Source organism: Stigmatopora nigra, chromosome 5 (genome assembly GCF_051989575.1).
Source record: "Stigmatopora nigra isolate UIUO_SnigA chromosome 5, RoL_Snig_1.1, whole genome shotgun sequence".
NCBI lineage: Eukaryota > Metazoa > Chordata > Actinopteri > Syngnathiformes > Syngnathidae > Stigmatopora > Stigmatopora nigra.
This window is the reverse complement of record NC_135512.1, coordinates 7,374,402-7,392,888: the sequence shown is the minus strand read 5'-3', so window position 1 is coordinate 7,392,888 and position 18,487 is coordinate 7,374,402. Positions and strand designations below refer to the sequence as shown.

The following is an 18,487-nucleotide window of genomic DNA, read 5'->3' as shown; positions in this document are numbered from 1 at the left end:
CTCCACACGTCATAGTTATAATAAAATTAAACCGCAGAAGAAATATATTTTGACACTCACTCACATTTTCATGCATGAATTGACATGGAGCATGCTAATACCCTGTCAATTTTGCATGTTTAATTAAATAATGAACTCCTTTTTAACTATTAAATACAGTATTCTACATGTTATATTTAATTCATAATTTCAACTTGTCACAAAATGATGGTCTTGTATTATATTTCACTGTTTTTGCACCTATTCCAGTCTGGGATTTTGTACACTGTTAGTGTGAAAAACTGCTGTTCACGGTTTCCTTATAATATGTTTTTTTTTTTTAAAGAAGCCTTTCCCATACAACTACTTGAAATACTACACCAATTGAGAGATGCCAGATCCTTAACAGTTTCATAGCTAAGCTTTTAATTTACACCTAGCAAAGGGTTTTAATTATAAACCCCAATTTTATTGGCACCCAGTGACTCCATAAAAATATGCGCTTTTGGAAATGATAGAGCATCATTTACAGGCTGATGTTAAAATAATGACTCTTAGATGATGGATGGGACCCAAGTTTGAGATCAATACAGGTATAACACATAACACAATATTTTCAGTTTATTCATATTGTTTTTTCACATCCAGCTTAACCCAAATTTGACCTTTCGAAGAATTTCTAAAATACAATCTTTCACTTCATAAAAATGTAAATTGCTCAAAATATGTTACAAAAGACTGACCATAAATACAGAAAAAAATGCAGGAAGTTATAAATCACATAGTGACAACACCATCTGACAAAAAAATCACAGTGAGACTCACTCTGGTCACATTTTAGTACGCTACACATTAAGTTCATAATTTCAAGTCCATTGAATGTATTTTTCTGCATTTCTCCAATTTAATTGCAAATCTTCTCGGTCATCTCTTTCTGTAGGAAAGAAAACAGAGGTAAGTTAGTCACATTTTCCAAAAAGTAGTTTGCCCTATGAGCTCCATAATGACTAAAACAGATCCAATTTGATTGATCACACGCATAATAGAAGGTCTTTCTGTCACGTCTCACCAGTGGTTCAAGTTCAGAGTGGTCAATGAGGTTGAACTCAGAGATGAAGAAGTAGTAATGCTTGTAGCAGGTATTAATGTGGGCCTCGGCACCCATGCTGCAGACGCTGTCAAAGTGATGGATATAAACGTGCACAAACACCCTGAAGAGCCGGCTCAAAATCTTCTTGCACACCTGGTGAAAATTCTTGGGGAAGGGCACACCTGCAGTAGACATGAAACAACCTCTTAGTTTAAAAAAGGGCACCTTAAAGAGACTTTCTTTGGGATGTATGCCACTTTTTTTTGTTTATCTTTAGTATAGTGATACAAATACACATTGAGAGTCATAAATGCCAACAGCGAGGCCTTTAGTACTATTCAGAACCACTGACAATTTCCTTTTGTTCCATGGAATTATATTAATTCATTCCCAACAGGCTTTCCTGAAAAGACATTGTTATGTTGTCAATGGTTTCTTTCATTGCAACATGGAATTGTTATTATCAGATTGCACTTGGGAATTCATCTCAATGTTGATTAGTTATTTTGATAACCTTTTACAGGAAGAAATAGCATGCAATAGATGGAGAAGTGCCATCTATTCTAGCGTGATAGAAAATGAGTGGATGAGATACAGGTGGAGCAATTTACTACCACTGTGCCCATAATCCCCCATAGTGAATGCAGATGTGATAATTATCCATCCTATAGATGTGATCAAATGTGCACCGTGGTTGATTGCCTTGCCTCTAAATGTCAACGTCACGGTTGAATTAACCTTTTATTTTAATCTCTGAGTTCATGAAGCTTGAAACGTCCGTCATGATACACATTATACATTGATTGCACAATCTATAAAAGGTCAAGTCACACACCTACTCTGGTAGGGAAGATGTCCTCATCGTTGATGAGCGACTCTATCCAGTCCATCATCAGGTTCATGTACTTGAGAGCAGGCAGCTTGGTGGGTTTTCTGTAGTCATCACCGTCCTGCCACCTATACTCGTATCTGAGACCACCGGACATGATCGGGCAGCTCCGTTCTGTGCAGTATTCGCTGACGGTGCCATAGATAAGGTTGATTCTGTTGAAGAAATCCACCACGTGCACGGCGATCCAGTCACTGAGGCCCTCGCCTTCGGGCAACTGCACCACTTTCCTCAAGTCCAGTCCGGATTTGAGCGAGGCTTGGGCCTTCTTGTACAGTTCGAAACGCTGTGTGCCAGGTTCAAAACGTTTTCTTGGCCGAAATGTTTTGTCTTTGCTGAACACCTGACCCAGACACAAAGCCATGGCCTCATCAGGTACGCCCCGAGATGGGCAGTTTGTGGTCTCTAGAAGCCAGAAGATGATTTTGATGTTTTAGTTTGGGGGTTAGGTTTGGTGTATAGATGTAACAAATATAGAAAAAACACTGTTTTTTTGCATATCAGTTAATACAGCTAGTTTGTGGAATCCTGTTTTGAAAATGTAGAGTAGAAACAGGTGCTAAATGGAATGGTAGTGTAAATGGTTGTTTGCAAATATAGTCTATATAAACGGTACTAAAGGCCATCTTCAATATGGACAGAATATTTAATCTATGCATTTACGTCAGGTTAAAGTCATTTAACCAATTGGCACACACTCCATAGGTAATATTTTTTTTCTGAGGATAAATGTAACAAGCATTTACCATGGGGACACAACTCCCATAAACACGACATTACATTTCTTTGTGATTTGACATTGGATATAGTATATCCCATTGTTTTGGAACTGCCTTGTGCTTGTGCTCTCTGGTGAACTTTCCATTGAGGAGATTAGACGGCCTCCACTGATTGGACTGCAGTCAAGTGACCTTGGCTGCAACATGACACTGTCTTTAACATTTGTGTAAAAGGACTCCATACAATTTGTGCTTTTGTCCTACCCTTACCCAAATGAAATTACTCGTTTCTTTGATTCCTGGCGTGATAAACAAGTTGCCATTTTTTCCCAATGTTGATCAATAATTCAGAAAATTCATCCTATATATTCATAAGTCGCAAAAAGATGATGTCATCCTAAGGATCTGAGCGTAAGTGATCTGCAAAACAGATCACTTCTTCTTTTGGTGGTGAGTTACGTGAGGGAGCGTGAATACGTGGTCATGAGATAGCATATCGAAAAAGATTCAAATGAAAAACTCACCAGTACTTGAATATGCACCAAACATAAGCATTGACATCCTTTTCTAGCAAAAAAATGAAAACTGATCTCCAAAAATAAAAGACATCCAGTGTAAAAATAATCATACGCATCTTAAACTGAAGCATGTCTGATCGTGCACTCATCTCCTGTGCATGCATACTTCAGTTTAATTCTAAAAAACAAACTTTTCATACCCCCACAGTTAAAATCAAAAACACAGGAATATCCTCTTTATGTAGAAGCTTCATTTCTTTACAAATAGGACAGAATAAAAAAGTTATTTTCACTGTACCTGCTTGGTATCCTACAACGGTGCTTGAAAATTCTTGGCAAAAGCACTGGGAGGGGCCGTAGTAGTTGTGGAGGACAGCTCCAGTTGCTTTACCCCCTTCGCCACCCCCCTATCGCCCCCTCAGAGCCCTTCTTCAAACAGAAATTCAACTTAGTTCAGCAGTAAAAACACAAGTCAAGAAAAAGCCGAAGCAGACGTTTGCCTTCTCTTCCTGTAGCTGATGTCACATCCTGACTTTGTCTTCTAGGCCTGCTGGTTGCGTTAGTGTGTCAACGGAGGAGGGCTGGAAAAGGTTTTCTTTCAATCCTTCCGCTTTGTTTCCTCCTCACTTTTCCTCAACCTACTAGCCCACTGAAGCCCGGCCCCCTCTCTCATGGAGGGGGCCAAGTCTTTCCACCATAAGTACAGAGCAGAGAGCATAACAATCCCACAAATATGTCAGAATATCTGGCAGTGCCGACAACTCTTTCATGGCAACGTATCATTTAAATCCCTTGCCCCTTTGAAATGTTTTCATGGAGACCAATATAAAATGGGCTGTCGTCAAGAGTTCAAACATGGCTAAAGGTGAACGAGGGAGCAGTAGGAATCAGTTTCTCTGTTTTCTATAGATAGATCAAGACACTTGTTGAATGTATACTGTATGTTATTATAATGATTTCTGCAGGAAAACGTATTGAGTAGTTCAATATTCTGAACCCTCCAATTTTATAAAGATCTCACAAAGTGAATTCAAAGTTGTCTTTTTAAATACAAAAAGATAAACACGGGATATGGGAGGAAACTGGAGTGCCTAGAGAAAACCCATGCAAGCCCGGGGATAACAGACAACATCCTCATAGGTAGGATGGACTTGGGATCAAAACTTTGACCCCAGAACTGTAAGGCCGACGCACTAAGCACTTGTCTGCCGTGTCACCTATACTTTTAAAGAGGAATTTGGTCTGTTTAGTAGGATGAAGGTGTTCTTGGTACCTGTACTGCTACGAATAGTGAGTACAAAACATGGAATGGAAGTATAGTAATAACTCAGAGTGGCCACTTGGAGTCCTCCTTCTAGCAAGTTATTTTTTAGCGTTGCCACTATGGAATTTAGAAATGAGGCAATAACACATTTTTTTATACTAGCTTTTTCTAGTCATATTAATTAAATATGGACTAAAGTATAAGACTACATGAAAATGCTCAACCAAATTAACATGCAAATTCTCCCTGAAGCTTTTTTGTGCAGCCCGTATGCAAACATTGCCTCTGCTTAGATATTTGAATAAGGAAAACAATTTTATGTGGTTGATCTCATTTAGGGAGCTGTCAATGCAATGTGGATGCATGACATATGCTCACCACTTTTTGGCTTTATGCCAAATGTTTGTGTCAACAGTCAGAAATGTCACATGAGGAAGTGGAACCGGTCAGGGCTTCTCCAGCTGTCATACTGGCCAAAGTAAATGCCTATAAAAACAGATGACTTGAAATGTTTAGGACAATTATTTTCATATAGGCTTTATGAAAAAGATAGTTCTCCACCGAAATTCATTCATTCACTTCATGAGTTAACCTAGCACTCTATACTACATCCATTTATTTTTGGGTTAGAGACACTGGACTGGTCTCCAATCTTTAGCAGTGCACACATAAACAGAAGCTCCACTCGCATTTGAAGATGAGCCGTTGTTGGACTTAAACTTGAACGTTAATGAACTTGTATGCCTCCCAGGCAAGGATTGTCAACATCACAAGAGGGGCTGCTTTCACCTATACTGTGTTAAATATGCCAAGAATGTGGCACGGAAGCATGGTTTATGCAATGCTACAGTTGAGCTGTTGTTTGAAAGACAAGTACAAAAAGAGCTTTATCCTCATTCTAGGATTCTTATGAAACCTGAGTGGGCCACAATGACCCTACTGAGTTAATTTAGTAGTTTCTTTTGTTGGCTTGTATAGGGAAAGGAGAACAGTTTAGAGCTGTTTAGATGGAGGGATGGAGGATGATTGTGATCAATTACATTCAAATCAGACCGACCAGTTTTGTAAAAAGAAAAAAAAAAGAAAATAGTCACATCTGACTGTCATCTTCTAAATCCTTGGTATAACGGTCCTTGGAAAAATACATTTTCATGACATACAGCACATAGAAGCTGGAATTTGGTTGAACTGAATGACTGCAATCTCTTTAGGCAAGACACATTGACCTTTGACATCAAAACAAAAGATTTTGTAAATAAATATACGAATAAAATGTTATTTATGCATTAGATGTATCTGAGGCCGTCAGGGTCCATCAGTGTTAACACGCCAAGGAATTATTTTGACAGATTGTTTAATATTCTGAAAATGATGATTTTTAGTGACTAAAACAGCTTTCATCGTCTGTTTTTTTGCCTGTGATTTATAGTGACAACTTTCATCATGAATGAAAGTACAAAATTAATACTATTGAGATTTTTTTTATTTTGTGTTGTGGTGCACAATTTGGTTCTGCTGAGTTTTGCTGTCTGATTCATCTTAAGTTAAAAAAATAAGTACTAACATTTCAATTGAAATTTCGCTAATTAGGTTGGGAGCTGTCAGTTTATGACGTAAAAATGGGGCGACCAGAAAGCGAAGTATGACTCCACCTTTCCTGAACGCCATCAAAGGTATGTCACTCGCCTCTCCTGCAAACATTGATGGATTGATGAAGAAATGATCAACTTGTGCCAACTTTCTTTAGGCATCGATTTCCCGCATTGGCAGTCTCTTTTCAGCTGGCGTTATCTGCATCTCTCAAAAAGTGAGTATCTAACACGCCATTAATGTACTTCTTAAGTATTGACTTGCCGAGTGGCGTTCAAGTTCACCTCTGTACAAGCCAAGCAGCGCCCAGATCGCTTTATACTTCATCAACTTTGTAATCGTGTCATAAATTTAGCTATTTATAATGTAAAATGTGTGACTTTTTGTCCGCAATAATTGTGTGAATGTTGATGACATCCGTTGTGCTTTGAGGCTTTGCGTGTCGTCATAGATCTTTGCACCTGTAGCAACCTCGTACAAAGAGTTCACTACTTTAACTCATTGCCTGCCATTTTCGTTAGACGTAAAATCATTAAATTGGCGTTGGCCGGGTATGCCAATGTTTGCGTGCCATTGACGGCGCTATATGTACTGTCCATTTTCAAGTTTAAATCCACTCCCATTAACTATATTGGTCATTTTCAATGGAAGCTTGTTCAATACACTGGGTTAAAAAATGCACACATGCACATTTGCATGCACATTTGCATGCATATATGCACACATGCATGCACACATGCACGCATACATACATGCATGCACATGCATGCACATGCATGCACATATGCACGCACACATGCATGCATACATGCACGCCCATATGCACCCATATATGCACACATGCACCCATATATGCACATGCATGCATATATGCATGCACATGTATATGCATGCACATGTATATGCATGCACATGTATATGCATGCACATGTATATGCATGCACATGTATATGCATGCACATGTATATGCATGCACATGTATATGCATGCACATGTATATGCATGCACATCTATATGCATGCATATGTATATATGCATGAACACACAAACATACTCAAAAAATATTTTCAAAATTGTAATTTCAGATTATTTTTAGAAGAGATTCATTTATAAAAATAAAAAATACAAACTAGATCAAAGTTCCCTTGTGTGACACATCAGAAGTGAATGGCGTTCCATTCATACCAAAGCCCTCGAGTAATCAAACTAGTTTACCAAGGTAGTTTTACGCTTACCCCACTTGACTGATACGAATATTCTTGGAAAATTTAGAATTTTTCATTTAATTATAAAAAATTTAAAAAAAATGAAATTGCCCTTGATAAATTGGTGCACATTTTGATTAGAATATAAATATAAACTTTCAGCAAAATTAATACAGCTACAACAGAAAAAAAATACCTCAAGTCTCGCTTTCGAACAAATCTTTGTCCCTGGAAATGTAGACGGCATCTTTCAACAACGTACCTACAAAATAAGCCTGGGTGTTTTTATTGGACCAATTTGAAACAATGTAGTTCACATGCACCTAATGCTAAATTATCCGATCAACTTTGTCCTACTCTCCGAAACAAGCATGATGTAATCCAAATGTTTTATTGAGATGCCACACCCCTGTTCTTACAAGATGGTTCGATTGCAACAAACTAGTCAATGATGCCATGCAAAGAAACTTGCAGTTTCTTTTGCCTTTGGGCATGAATTCGTTGCTAAAAATGCAGGAGCGCACTATTGTAGTTTTGTGGAAAGTTCCAGAAACTTGAGAATGGAAGAAACCAGTGGAAGACAACGGGTGTGTCATTGGTACCATGAGACAGGTAATGGTAAAAGGTTGATCTTGTCTGAACACGATGGGGGTGATGCTAACTTAACCGCCCACCCCCCACGACATATCCACACTGCCCCCTCACTCAAACACAATGAAACAAAAGAGGGCCTAAGGCTAGTTGGGTGACATTCCAGTATTCTGGTGGGGGTCTGTAACAGTAAACCACTAGATGAGTAATTTGTCTTACATTATCATCTTCTGTAACAACAAGGATCAGAGAAATTAGGTTTTTTTTTAACATAACCTTTCGATTAAGAGGCCTGATTCTGAGCTAAGGCCAGATTTACAACACCTGTTGTTTGTTGAACACAAAATAAACCCCATCTTTAAGCTAGAACGCAGCAGAGCAAGTCTTGTTGACATTTAGTTGCTCCTAGCGTGGAGTGTGACACCTGCTTGTTATGTTTCTGCTCATTTTGACTTTGGCTCCATTCCCAGTTCACCAGGTCGGCACCTTGATGTGTTTAGTCCTCCCACTGGTTAGAAACTAGTAAGTGGAAGCCACTCTTGCTACTAGGACTAAGCACTGAGGATTTTTTTTTAATTACATAAATGAAAATCCCCACTTAAACTCTTAAGCGGAAGCCACTCCTGCTACTACTCCGTAATTTTGATTTATTTAGTTTTAATAGGGTTGACCCATTTTTTTTATTATCGCGGCCATGTCTGGTCTACATTAACTGCGATAATTGAAGGATTACTGTATTCCCATTTGTTCCTTTTGCAAGTACGTAGCACTTTTTCTGTATTGCTGTTTTTATATTTACCATTTTTGCAAATGATTATGAAACATGACTTTGGACTAAGGTGTTCTAGCACCACCTGTTGCTTTCATATACACGTGAAGTACCTTTCATTTTGTGTCCTAGACTTGGATGCATTCCATTTCAGTGCACCTGGACTGCAAGCATTTCACATGGTACCACAAAAACTGAGATGTGTGCTCCAAGTCTCTCTCACTGGGAGTAACATTTGACTTACTCTTACTAGCAGGGAAAGTACTGTTGTGCTGCCTTAGTTCATCACATGCTTCGGGTTCTAAATATTTTAAGTGTGGTTTAATAGGTTACTGGTATTTAAAGGTTACAGTAGATGTAAGTCTTTAAAATTGTTTCATTTAAATGTATAGAAATTATGTTGATAATCAGTGTGACAGCCTTTCAAAACCATTTAACTCCACACCCAACCATGTGATGCACTAGTTCAGAAGGTTGTCAACAGTGATGCAATGTAGGACATTGAGGTGTATCTGCCATACATCTTGTTGCTGGAATTTTACAGGCTTCTTAGTCTTGTAGCCTACCTATTTGGTGATGGCAGTAGATGAAGAAAGGTAATTGTGACTAGTTCAGGGTTCATCCCATTGCACAGTTCTCTTAAATACGCCCCTGCAACAGAATGGTGGATTCCATTATAGGTAAAAAAGAATAATACTAATCATCGGAAAAAACAACAACTTAAAACCAACTTTAACAAAAAATAATTTAAAAAAAAAAGAAGAGCAGGCGGTATGAGGTGGAGTGGTTTATTGATCAATTTTTGTCCTATTTGCCCGGCCTTAGGTCAGGACTGCTCCTTTTAAATCTACACTGAGTTACAGTATACTTTACTGTAAATGTTCAACCAAACTGGATCATTTTGTATAATCATTAAAGTTGCCTATCTGCACCGTTAAAATAATTGTTTGAGCCAGGAGCACAGTTGGATTAGTAGGGATAAACTTGATGACCTTCACAGTATTGGCGTGACTGCCTAAAATATGATTTGGAAATGCTTGGTAAACATAATGTATTACTTTTTAACAATACAAATATTTGGTCAATTAATGTATGATGGAAATTTTCAATTGTACACTAAAACTGGACTAGTGTTTTTTTCAACCTGAGAATTCAGTCTGAACGGTAGGTAGTATTTTGTACATACTATGCAAAATTAACTTAAAAATGGCCATTAGAAATACCTAAGTGGTAGAGGCAGTGTGAGGTGAATATTTTGCTCTCAAAAACAGGCATTTGGAATGAATATTAAAAATTCTGTTCTTTATATTAGTGCTTTTTGACAAAACCCCAATGATTGGCATAGTCACTTCCTCTCTTAAGCTCTTAAATTTTTCGGGTCGCTTACTTGACAAGGAATTGGTTTCACGGGACAAGATGACAATCCTTTCTAAAACGATGCTGTCAGTGACTGCGTTGCGGTACGTTGATGTATTTTGCCGTCAGGTGTGTTGTGGTATTTGGAGGAGGGGCGCTGGACTACTGCCACTCCACCGCCACCTACCCACTCGTGAACCCGCACGCCCACTGGGCTTGAGTGACAAGTCAAACCAGCCTAGTCGGTCTATAATTTTTTAAAGTGCCTCTTTTAGTCAATTCTAATTTTATTATTATTTTGTATGTAGCACTTACCAAGTAATGTTTTGCCCAAGTGCTACTTGATAATATTATGAATGCAATGCCTGACTGTCTGCATGAATTGTTCTCCCAAATAGGAATTTAAGGTATTTTTCTAAAAAGAATCACAATTAAAGAATGTCACGATTGCTGTTATATGGCATAGCATCTTCCAAAACAAGGATGTGGAGATGTAGTCAGACTTATTTTCATATGGAGTTTTGCAGTTCAGCATTGGTTGTCAACGGGTGCAATCAGCTGTGCTCGTCGGCCCTTTTATAAACAGAATGGTCTGTTGGTATTGACGCCAAGCTATCTGTTTATCTATGTCAAACTGGATGTGATTGTTAGCAATGAGGAGACATTTTTAATAGAAGGCCAATCATGAAGAACTTATTCGTCTCGTGAATTCATTCAGATTCAGGTTTTTTTTTATTCTTGGTTATAAGAACATGCCACTTTTTTGGTGTCTATGACAACTATCATAAAACATGTAAAAATATTAGTATTTTTTTTACAACCTGTTGCCCTTATTTTCTCTTTTTTTATATAAACTTTTTTTAAATGCTTGGTTTTTTTTATAGTTGGAGTTTCTCCAACTCAAATACTTTTGACAAGCAAATTTATCTGCAGTGTAAGTGCATGTTTAAAATGTTTTGGTGTAGTCATGTGATTCATTGTACTCTGACAGGTAATATGATTCAGCATTCATGTTTTAAATCCTTACAAATATTTTAACCATTATGTGCTGCTCAAATTCTTTACAACCCACCTATCTGATTTTAGGTATCTTTTGATACTGTCTGAAGTCCTGAAACAATAATTTGGCATTGTAAGGAGGGACAAATGAGTATAACCGGGTCCCCTTTTTTTAAATTTATTTTTATTAATATCATTAAACAAGCTAAACTATTCCAACCTAATTGCGGTAAATACCATTCCATCTAAATGGAATAATAAAAAACAGGAATAACATTATTCATCCTTGTATGCCTGCCATGGTTACCATGGAGCAGTTCTTGCTATCATACAAATACTTCTAAAACTGAAGCTAAACTTGAGCAAAAAATGGCAAATGTTTCATAACGGACTCCAATGACTCCCCGTCGGCTGCATCCAACCGAAATGTGCTCACCCTAGAGGACAAATAGCAACTTGAGAGCCAGGTTTCCATGCGGGTATGTTTGTAGGGTGTGGCCAGGAAGGTTGTTGCTGAGTGAAAGGGTGGGGGTAGTTGTGCTGAAAGTCAAATGGTGGTCACACTGAGCAGTTTCATTTTGGATGGTTGAGTGTTTAAATAGGGTCTGCTTGGCTCTTTCTCTCTGCTCTCACTGACTCTCATTCTCAGCTTCTCTCCCTCCCTCTTCTCTTTCTATGCTAGTTATTCATCCGGCAGGGTGAGTCAGGCAGGGCGGAGATTCGGAAGACGGCCGTACCAGTCGCGTTTGTCGGTTGAATATTATTTATTCATTTTCCTCCCTCATCCTACTACAGTTTCTACTCGCTCCAGTCTTCTCTCTGAGAGGCTCCCAGAAGAGGATTCTCTCACCGCTGGCTTTAGTGGACCGAAGCTGGAGATTAGTGCCTTTTTTCAATAAGGTAAGTCAGTCACCTGTTGTTGACCAAAGTTTGTGTGCCCCTCTGAGCCCTGTTGTTTTTATTTCATTTTGTGTCGTGGTGCTACAGTTTCAAATTGTGCTTTTGGCCTCTTAACAAATGTACTCTGGGTGTTTTATATATATATAGATATTTTTTGTTAACTCACTGATCTTTTTTGGTTCATTATTAACTCTTCCTACCTCTTTTCCATCCTGTGATTCATTGACCGTGAACAGGAAACGGTCCACTTTGTCTCCTTCACTAGATGTAAACCGGCCACTTTGTTGTCAAGGTTCGAGCCTTGTAAAACAAATCATGGTCAAAAATCTGCAAAGTAGCCATAATCTGTAGTTTTACTGGTTGGGGCACTGTATGTTGCTATGGAGCTCATGGGTTACAGTATCATGCGGGTTGGAAAAGGGTAAACACACTTTTTTTTTTTTTTTTTTTTTTTTTTAAACTCACCTGGCCTATTAGAGAGAGTCCTTACTTATGCTACACATTTTGGACAAGTCCTTTCATGGGTATGTCAGTGGGGATGGATATTCTTGTCAAGAGAGGAATTGCAAAAGAAAATAGAGTAATTGTCTCCATGTAAATGGGGCAGTGGGGCGTGAACTACTCGGCTTCAACCAGCCAAGTTCTTATTTGGTCATTCTGTTTGCTTTCGAAGACTAACACGGTGGCAGAAGTGGCAGAAAAGTTCATTGTCATTCGCATTATGTCAAAGTTGCACCAAGATGGTCTATTCTATCCAGTACAACGTTCCTATGTTGAATGCAGTTTAAAAAAAGCCCAGGGAGACCGTAAAATTTAAGGAAATTGCACTTTTTGCCCGTAATTGATTGAGTCAATCACATTTGGTACTTCGGTTTGAAGCCAGAGCACAATTTCTTGATGTGGGTGTTTTTACACTGACTTCAACCAAATGGTAGCAACTTTACATTGCACATAATGATGACATGTTTTGGTTTTTTTACCCTGTGTAAATATTTTATTTTAAAATAAGATGTGTAGTGTAATACACCCATTAATATAACAAAAACTCAAGTGCTTGAGTAATCTTAGAAGGCATCTGGAAACGCTGGATGACAGATGGAATGGAATGAATTCCTAATTGGATACTTTTACAGCAGGTTAGCGTTGTAATCTGAATGGGATTTTTGTCGAATGAGCAATGTGTACGGCTAATGAAACTGAAGACAATGAAGGTGAGTGGTTTTGTTTTGAGGCAAAGGAGGCACAACGAGTTGACGTTTGAAATTTTCAATGATATCATCCACTTGGCGTCACCTCAAAGAATCTCAAATCAACCTAGTTTTTTGTAATACAGTCGTGCCTGTGTTTTATCAGTTTTCATGTGGCAATATCTTTTCAGTGAGTGCTTTCTGGAAGCCAAATTGCCAATTTGGGGGTGGCGATTAAAAAAATTTGTCCATTGGCTAAATTTACCACCCTTACAAACTAAGCGAGATAGGACACTTGGTTGAATTTAGTTTGCGTGAAGATGATGGACAAAGTGGAAAAATGACTTCAGGTTTTTTTTCATTATTAAGGTATAAAGGAAAGAGGTTTATTTTCAATTTCTTTCAGTTTTGCTCTTTATCTGGGTCTCAGGTGACAGGCATGTTGTTTCTCTTTTCTTGGTGTCGTCAGTCTTGGTTGGAAGATTTTTACAACTTATTCTTGAAATGCAATGAACGCAATTTGGGAAATCTCCTTTTAGCCACATAACGCTGCTAAAGCAAGTCAGCAGAATAGAGTAGATCTCATGCTGCTGCCAGGGGGAAAAAAAAAAACGAGAAAAAAAACGTCCAGCATATCTCTGTCAACATTTCAAAGTGTTTCCCCGACCAGATGACAACTCTGGTCGACTTACCTCTACAGCATTTTTCCTCAGAACAAGACCTTGACGTTTGCACTCATCACAGACATGATGGTGCACTTGACGAAATACTGCACCTTTGCTCAAAAACAGCCGCAACGTTTTGTGCAAGATTTTTGTGAGTTTGGTGAAATGTTATTTATCTGTCATTTGCGATAATATTCGAACGAAGCTGTTGCATTACTATACATTTCGGAAAGTCAAGCCCGGATAGCTGGCGTGTCTTTGTCAACTTGCTGGCTATTTTGTTCTTGAAGTTCTTGTAGGTGGTGTCACAATTTATGCCATATAGATTCCTCGAAGTACAAATAAGTGGGTCTTTTATGTGACCGAAAGTATTGGCCATTTTGTTTCTTTTCCGTTTTTTTAACCTTTTGGAACTTAAAAACATTTGGAGACCGGGATGTGGGTTTGTTCTTTTTTTTTTTGCCTGGTAAAATACTGAGCAAGTACTTTAGTATTTTGACTGTGCTATGCATCTTTTGTGTTTTCCCAATTACAAGGTGTTGCATTGTCAATTTGTGTTGTGAGAATTTCTTAAAGTTGTACCTTTTTTACAGGAGCATTTCTTTTCCCCAGCTCTTAACTCAACATGTACATGGTAATGTAATTAATCAACTCCAACCAGAAAAGATGGTCCTCCATAATTTTGTACTTTATGGAAAAAAATAAGGTAATTTAAATGTATTATACTGAATTAGATCGATTTTTGGTGTTTTATTTTTGCCTCAATTAAATAGACTTTGCGCTGCTCCTGGTTTTCACCTGTGAGCACTTTGGTGCTATCATTTAGACACCCGTCATAAGTTTTAAGATTTCTCAACGTTCAGTTGAAACTCTCAAAAGAAAAGGATAACAAATGATATAACTGTTACATTGTTTGTGTACTTGTGATGGTCCATCATCAGTCTAAAATGTTTATAACCTTTTGATAAGATTACTATTTGTTACTATAGTGTCAAGCCTAACAGATTTTCTTTGGAAAAACATTTTTGTGGTGTATCCATTAGTGTGAATGTTTAGTTCCCCATTTTTTTTATTTAATAAAAAAACTTTATCTAAGATAAATACTTAACCCTCCTTTGTTTGCCTTCCTTCAGGACTTTGTATCTGCTGGTAATGATATTGGCTTAAGGAGCGTTTTTGCTTGTACGGCCGCTCATTGTTGATTGTACATCAAACAATTGCTCTTTCAGCTCCGCTTTCAAAGGATAACACGCCCCGTTTGTCCTTAATGCCTTTTAGGGTGTACAGTACGACTTAACATTTCTTATGTTTGTCAAAGCACTTTTTCTGTTTGGATAAGGCCTCAGTAATGTTGTCTGCTGAGGAACTTTAAACATTTTAACCTCAGTTTTTAGCTTTTGCGACAAGTGGTGAAGCAGCTAGGAGTCCCTGTGGCTTCAGGGTGGGAAAATGCCGGCCCACTTCCCCTGAAGCCCCACCTCGTCTGATGTCAGGCCATCTCGCATGAGCAGAAGCCATGCATCCTGGGATTTTCATTGGGGTTGTTTGGTCTGGGAAGTAATTGGCTTGGTTCAAATTTCCTTTTGGTTCAGCTGAATTGGGGCACATTCACCAATAGAACTGCTTGGTTTTAATATTACACTTGTTCGACCCCTTAGTAGAAATGCAGAGATGTTGGGAAATTCTTGGGACTTGCTGGAGTTTACTGTTTAATTTCCCAACATCATTAGAAATTCCAGTGTTGTAATAATTAACCACCTTTTATTTTTACAAGGCGTGAACTCAAGCAGACTGTCAAACATGTCACGAGATTCTGCCAAAGAGACTGAAGGGACAGATTTTTTTCATTGCAACGAATGTGTACCTAGACCTCCTACGACCTGGTGTCCACACGCGTGGACATGACATTATTGGTTGTCAAAAACTACAATGTTTAAGTTTGAACTACAAGGGCCTGGTGTCTACTTATGATGTGGACATCATTTTTCTCAGAAGCCGCATTTTAAAAGATAGTTTTTTGTTTGAGGTCCCAATCAGCCTAAATATCAAAGAGAAAAGAAAAATGCATACCTTGCAAGAGTCTGAGTTTTGGGAGGTTAATAGAAAACTGAAGAAACTAAATGTTTTACTGAAGTCTGATTTTGTTTTTTTCTTTTTCAGATAACTGGTTCACAAAACTGCAAGCATGTTGCAGGAGATCAAGGAGATTGGCTCAAATGCCATTGATATCTATGACTACCTCGTCGCAGGAATTGGTCAGTCCTAAAAAAATTTGTGACATTAGTCAATGACTTGAAATTGTTTGGATTTGTTTTTCTTATTCAGTGTTTTCTCTCTTCAGATCTTCGGTTGAAAGATCATTTCCTGATGAACAGTCCCATTCCTATGACTGTAATTCTGCTGTGCTATTTATTATTCGTACTGTACCTGGGCCCTCGCATCATGGCCAATCGGAAGCCTTTCCAGCTGAAGGAAGCTATGATCGTCTATAACTTTGCTCTAGTTGCCCTATCTATATACATTGTCTATGAGGTGGGTTTGATTTTTGAAACTTAACCCTACTGAGATTGTATTTTGACTGTTTGACTTTTTCTTCAGTTCTTGCTGTCAGGGTGGGCCACGACATATACTTGGCGATGTGATGCAATTGATATGTCTGACAGCCCTCAAGCACTTAGGGTAAGTTTGTGTTTTAACATGTTCTTAGCATTATGAAACGTTGAAATTTTAATGCCTAATGGTGAAATTTAGGAGCAAAATTATTGCAACATTTGGGAGTTGGCGTGGTATGACTTCGTCAACACCTATATTATTGGATGCAGCGAGGCAATGAACAAAGAAGAATTTACAATAACAAAAAATTTAATAATTTTATAGATGAAGTGATTATGAATATAAATGAATTAATTAAAAGAACCTTTGCTTTTTATCCTTCAGATGGTCGAGGTTGCTTGGCTATTCTGGTTTTCCAAAATCATTGAGTTGATGGATACCGTAAGTCACACTTAATGGGAGATGGGAGTTTCATGAATTTGTAGTACTACTTCAGATTTGTCTTTTTTTAAATGGCAGATTTTCTTCGTGTTAAGAAAAAAGAGTGGCCAGATCACCTTCCTTCACATCTTCCATCACTCTTTCATGCCCTGGACGTGGTGGTGGGGAGTCGGCTATGCTCCCGGTGAGTACGCTCAAACCAACTCCGCCTTGGAACGTGCTGGCATACCTTTTTTTTTTTTTTTTTTTTTTTTTTTTTTTTTTTTTTTTTGCTATCTCATCAAAGAGCCTTTTGTCTCCGGAGACATGATGATAACTGTTTTTGTATAGTCTGATGACAACCCGGTATTCCGCTAATCATTTTTATGATTATGCCATCAGGTGGAATGGGCTCTTTCCACGCAATGGTGAATTCTTCCGTCCACGTGATCATGTACTTTTACTACTTCCTGGCTGCTGCTGGGCCTCGTTTTCAGAAGTTTCTCTGGTGGAAGAAATATATGACTGCAATTCAGCTTGTATGTACAATTTAATTTTTTTTTTGTCTTGATTCTTAATTTTTTTTGGTTTTCCACTCATTTTTCTTGGTGTTTTTTTTCCCACTAGAATATTTCTCTTCATTATAATTTTCTTTTCTACCCTTTCAATCAATAACCTTGTTGTTGTTTCCGACAGATCCAGTTTGTTCTGGTATCCCTTCATGCGACCCAGTATTACTTCATGGATAGCTGCGACTATCAGTTCCCCATGGTCATCCACTTGGTGTGGGTGTATGGCACCTTCTTCTTCGTGCTCTTTTCCAACTTCTGGGTGCAGGCGTACGTTAAGGGCAAGCGGTTGCCCAAACAGGACATCAAGTCATGCCGCAACGGCTCGGCCACCTCCCCCGCTCCCACCGTGTACGCCAACGGCAAGTCCCACGAGAATGGTGTCAAACATATCACGACCAACGGCACGAGCAATGGTTTGACCCACCACGAAAACGGCAGCACGCCTATGGGCAAGATGAAGAAGGCCTAGAATGCCGGGAAGGAAACTCAAAGTATGACCTCGTGAACCTGCCGCGGATTCCAAAGATGATTTTTGGCTGTGTTTCTTGTCCTGTTTTGTAGTTTTCCACGTAAGAGGGGTGGGGCGGAGGAATGACACACTGTCCATGACTTCCACATAGAGGGGGATTCCACATTGGGTTGGTCAGGTTGTCTCTCTGAATTTTTGGGAAAGCACAATGTATGAAGAGATGTTCACTGGCACGCCATTTTTGTATCACACTGGTTGCATTTCACCTCATTCACCCCTTTTGTGGACAGATGACTGTACAGAAGACTTGAACATACTTTTATCTGTAAATAGTTTTACTACAAAACGACTAATTGTACTGGTAAGGCTTTCTACTTTCTTAATTGTGTATTTAAAATTAAATTGCCAATAAACCATGCTAGAAATGATCGCGTGCGTACGTGTAATCTTGGGTTCCTGTCTGCGGGGAGCCAAGTTGATCTTTAATCTTTGTGATTTCACGCTCGCGTGGCCATCGTGTCATCCTCGCACTCCACTGAGATATTGTGCTGTGTCGTAACAAAGAGAAGCATGTGCTTGTCTTGTGCCTCCTGGCTGGGATATGCCAAGAATGTGGCACTCGCTCGTAGGAGTTGCACAAGCGACGCATTCTGCTTTGTTCAAGCAGTAGCGAAGAAAACGCCCCCTAAGTTCAGCTGGTTCATTGACAAAAAGAAAGGGATGCTTGTGTCATTTGCCACTCGGCTAATGAG

The 18,487-nt window shown here is 38.7% G+C and overlaps 2 protein-coding genes across 5 annotated transcripts; one reads left to right on the top strand and one right to left on the bottom strand.

Moving 5' to 3' along the window:
- Nucleotides 1-587: 587 nt before the first annotated feature.
- Nucleotides 588-3,822, bottom strand: mob3c (MOB kinase activator 3C). The gene is made up of 4 exons (XM_077717123.1): nt 3,494-3,822; nt 1,905-2,363; nt 1,049-1,251; nt 588-913 (listed from the first exon to the last, which is right to left on the bottom strand). Exons 2-4 carry the CDS (start codon nt 2,320-2,322, stop codon nt 884-886), a joined length of 651 nt encoding a protein of 216 aa, XP_077573249.1. The 5' UTR covers nt 2,323-2,363; nt 3,494-3,822; the 3' UTR covers nt 588-883.
- A 2,205-nt stretch (nt 3,823-6,027) lies between these two features.
- elovl1b (ELOVL fatty acid elongase 1b) lies at nt 6,028-18,163 on the top strand. 4 transcript variants are annotated; one of them, XM_077717615.1, is made up of 10 exons: nt 6,028-6,132; nt 6,207-6,266; nt 11,765-11,869; nt 15,882-15,976; nt 16,063-16,253; nt 16,320-16,400; nt 16,659-16,715; nt 16,794-16,899; nt 17,097-17,233; nt 17,391-18,163. In XM_077717615.1, exons 4-10 carry the CDS (start codon nt 15,907-15,909, stop codon nt 17,733-17,735), a joined length of 987 nt encoding a protein of 328 aa, XP_077573741.1. In that variant the 5' UTR covers nt 6,028-6,132; nt 6,207-6,266; nt 11,765-11,869; nt 15,882-15,906; the 3' UTR covers nt 17,736-18,163. The 4 variants fall into 4 exon arrangements, with proteins under 4 accessions (XP_077573741.1, XP_077573744.1, XP_077573743.1 ...); XM_077717617.1 differs by lacking the exons at nt 6,028-6,132; nt 6,207-6,266 and adding an exon at nt 11,506-11,667; XM_077717618.1 differs by lacking the exons at nt 6,028-6,132; nt 11,765-11,869 and having other exon boundaries at nt 6,142-6,266.
- Nucleotides 18,164-18,487: the final 324 nt, after the last annotated feature.

Bases quoted from the DNA above. Each gene is read 5' to 3' on its own strand.
- elovl1b (XM_077717615.1), top strand. From the start codon at position 15,907: ATGTTGCAGGAGATCAAGGAGATTGGCTCAAATGCCATTGATATCTAT. The intron at 15,977-16,062 runs GTCAGTCCTAAA...TTCTCTCTTCAG, and splicing joins CTACCTCGTCGCAGGAATTG to ATCTTCGGTTGAAAGATCAT. The intron at 16,900-17,096 runs GTGAGTACGCTC...TTATGCCATCAG, and splicing joins GGGAGTCGGCTATGCTCCCG to GTGGAATGGGCTCTTTCCAC.
- mob3c (XM_077717123.1), bottom strand. From the start codon at position 2,322: ATGGCTTTGTGTCTGGGTCAGGTGTTCAGCAAAGACAAAACATTTCGG. The intron at 1,252-1,904 runs GTGTGTGACTTG...TGTCTACTGCAG, and splicing joins CATCTTCCCTACCAGAGTAG to GTGTGCCCTTCCCCAAGAAT. The intron at 914-1,048 runs GTGAGACGTGAC...TCTTTCCTACAG, and splicing joins ACTCTGAACTTGAACCACTG to AAAGAGATGACCGAGAAGAT.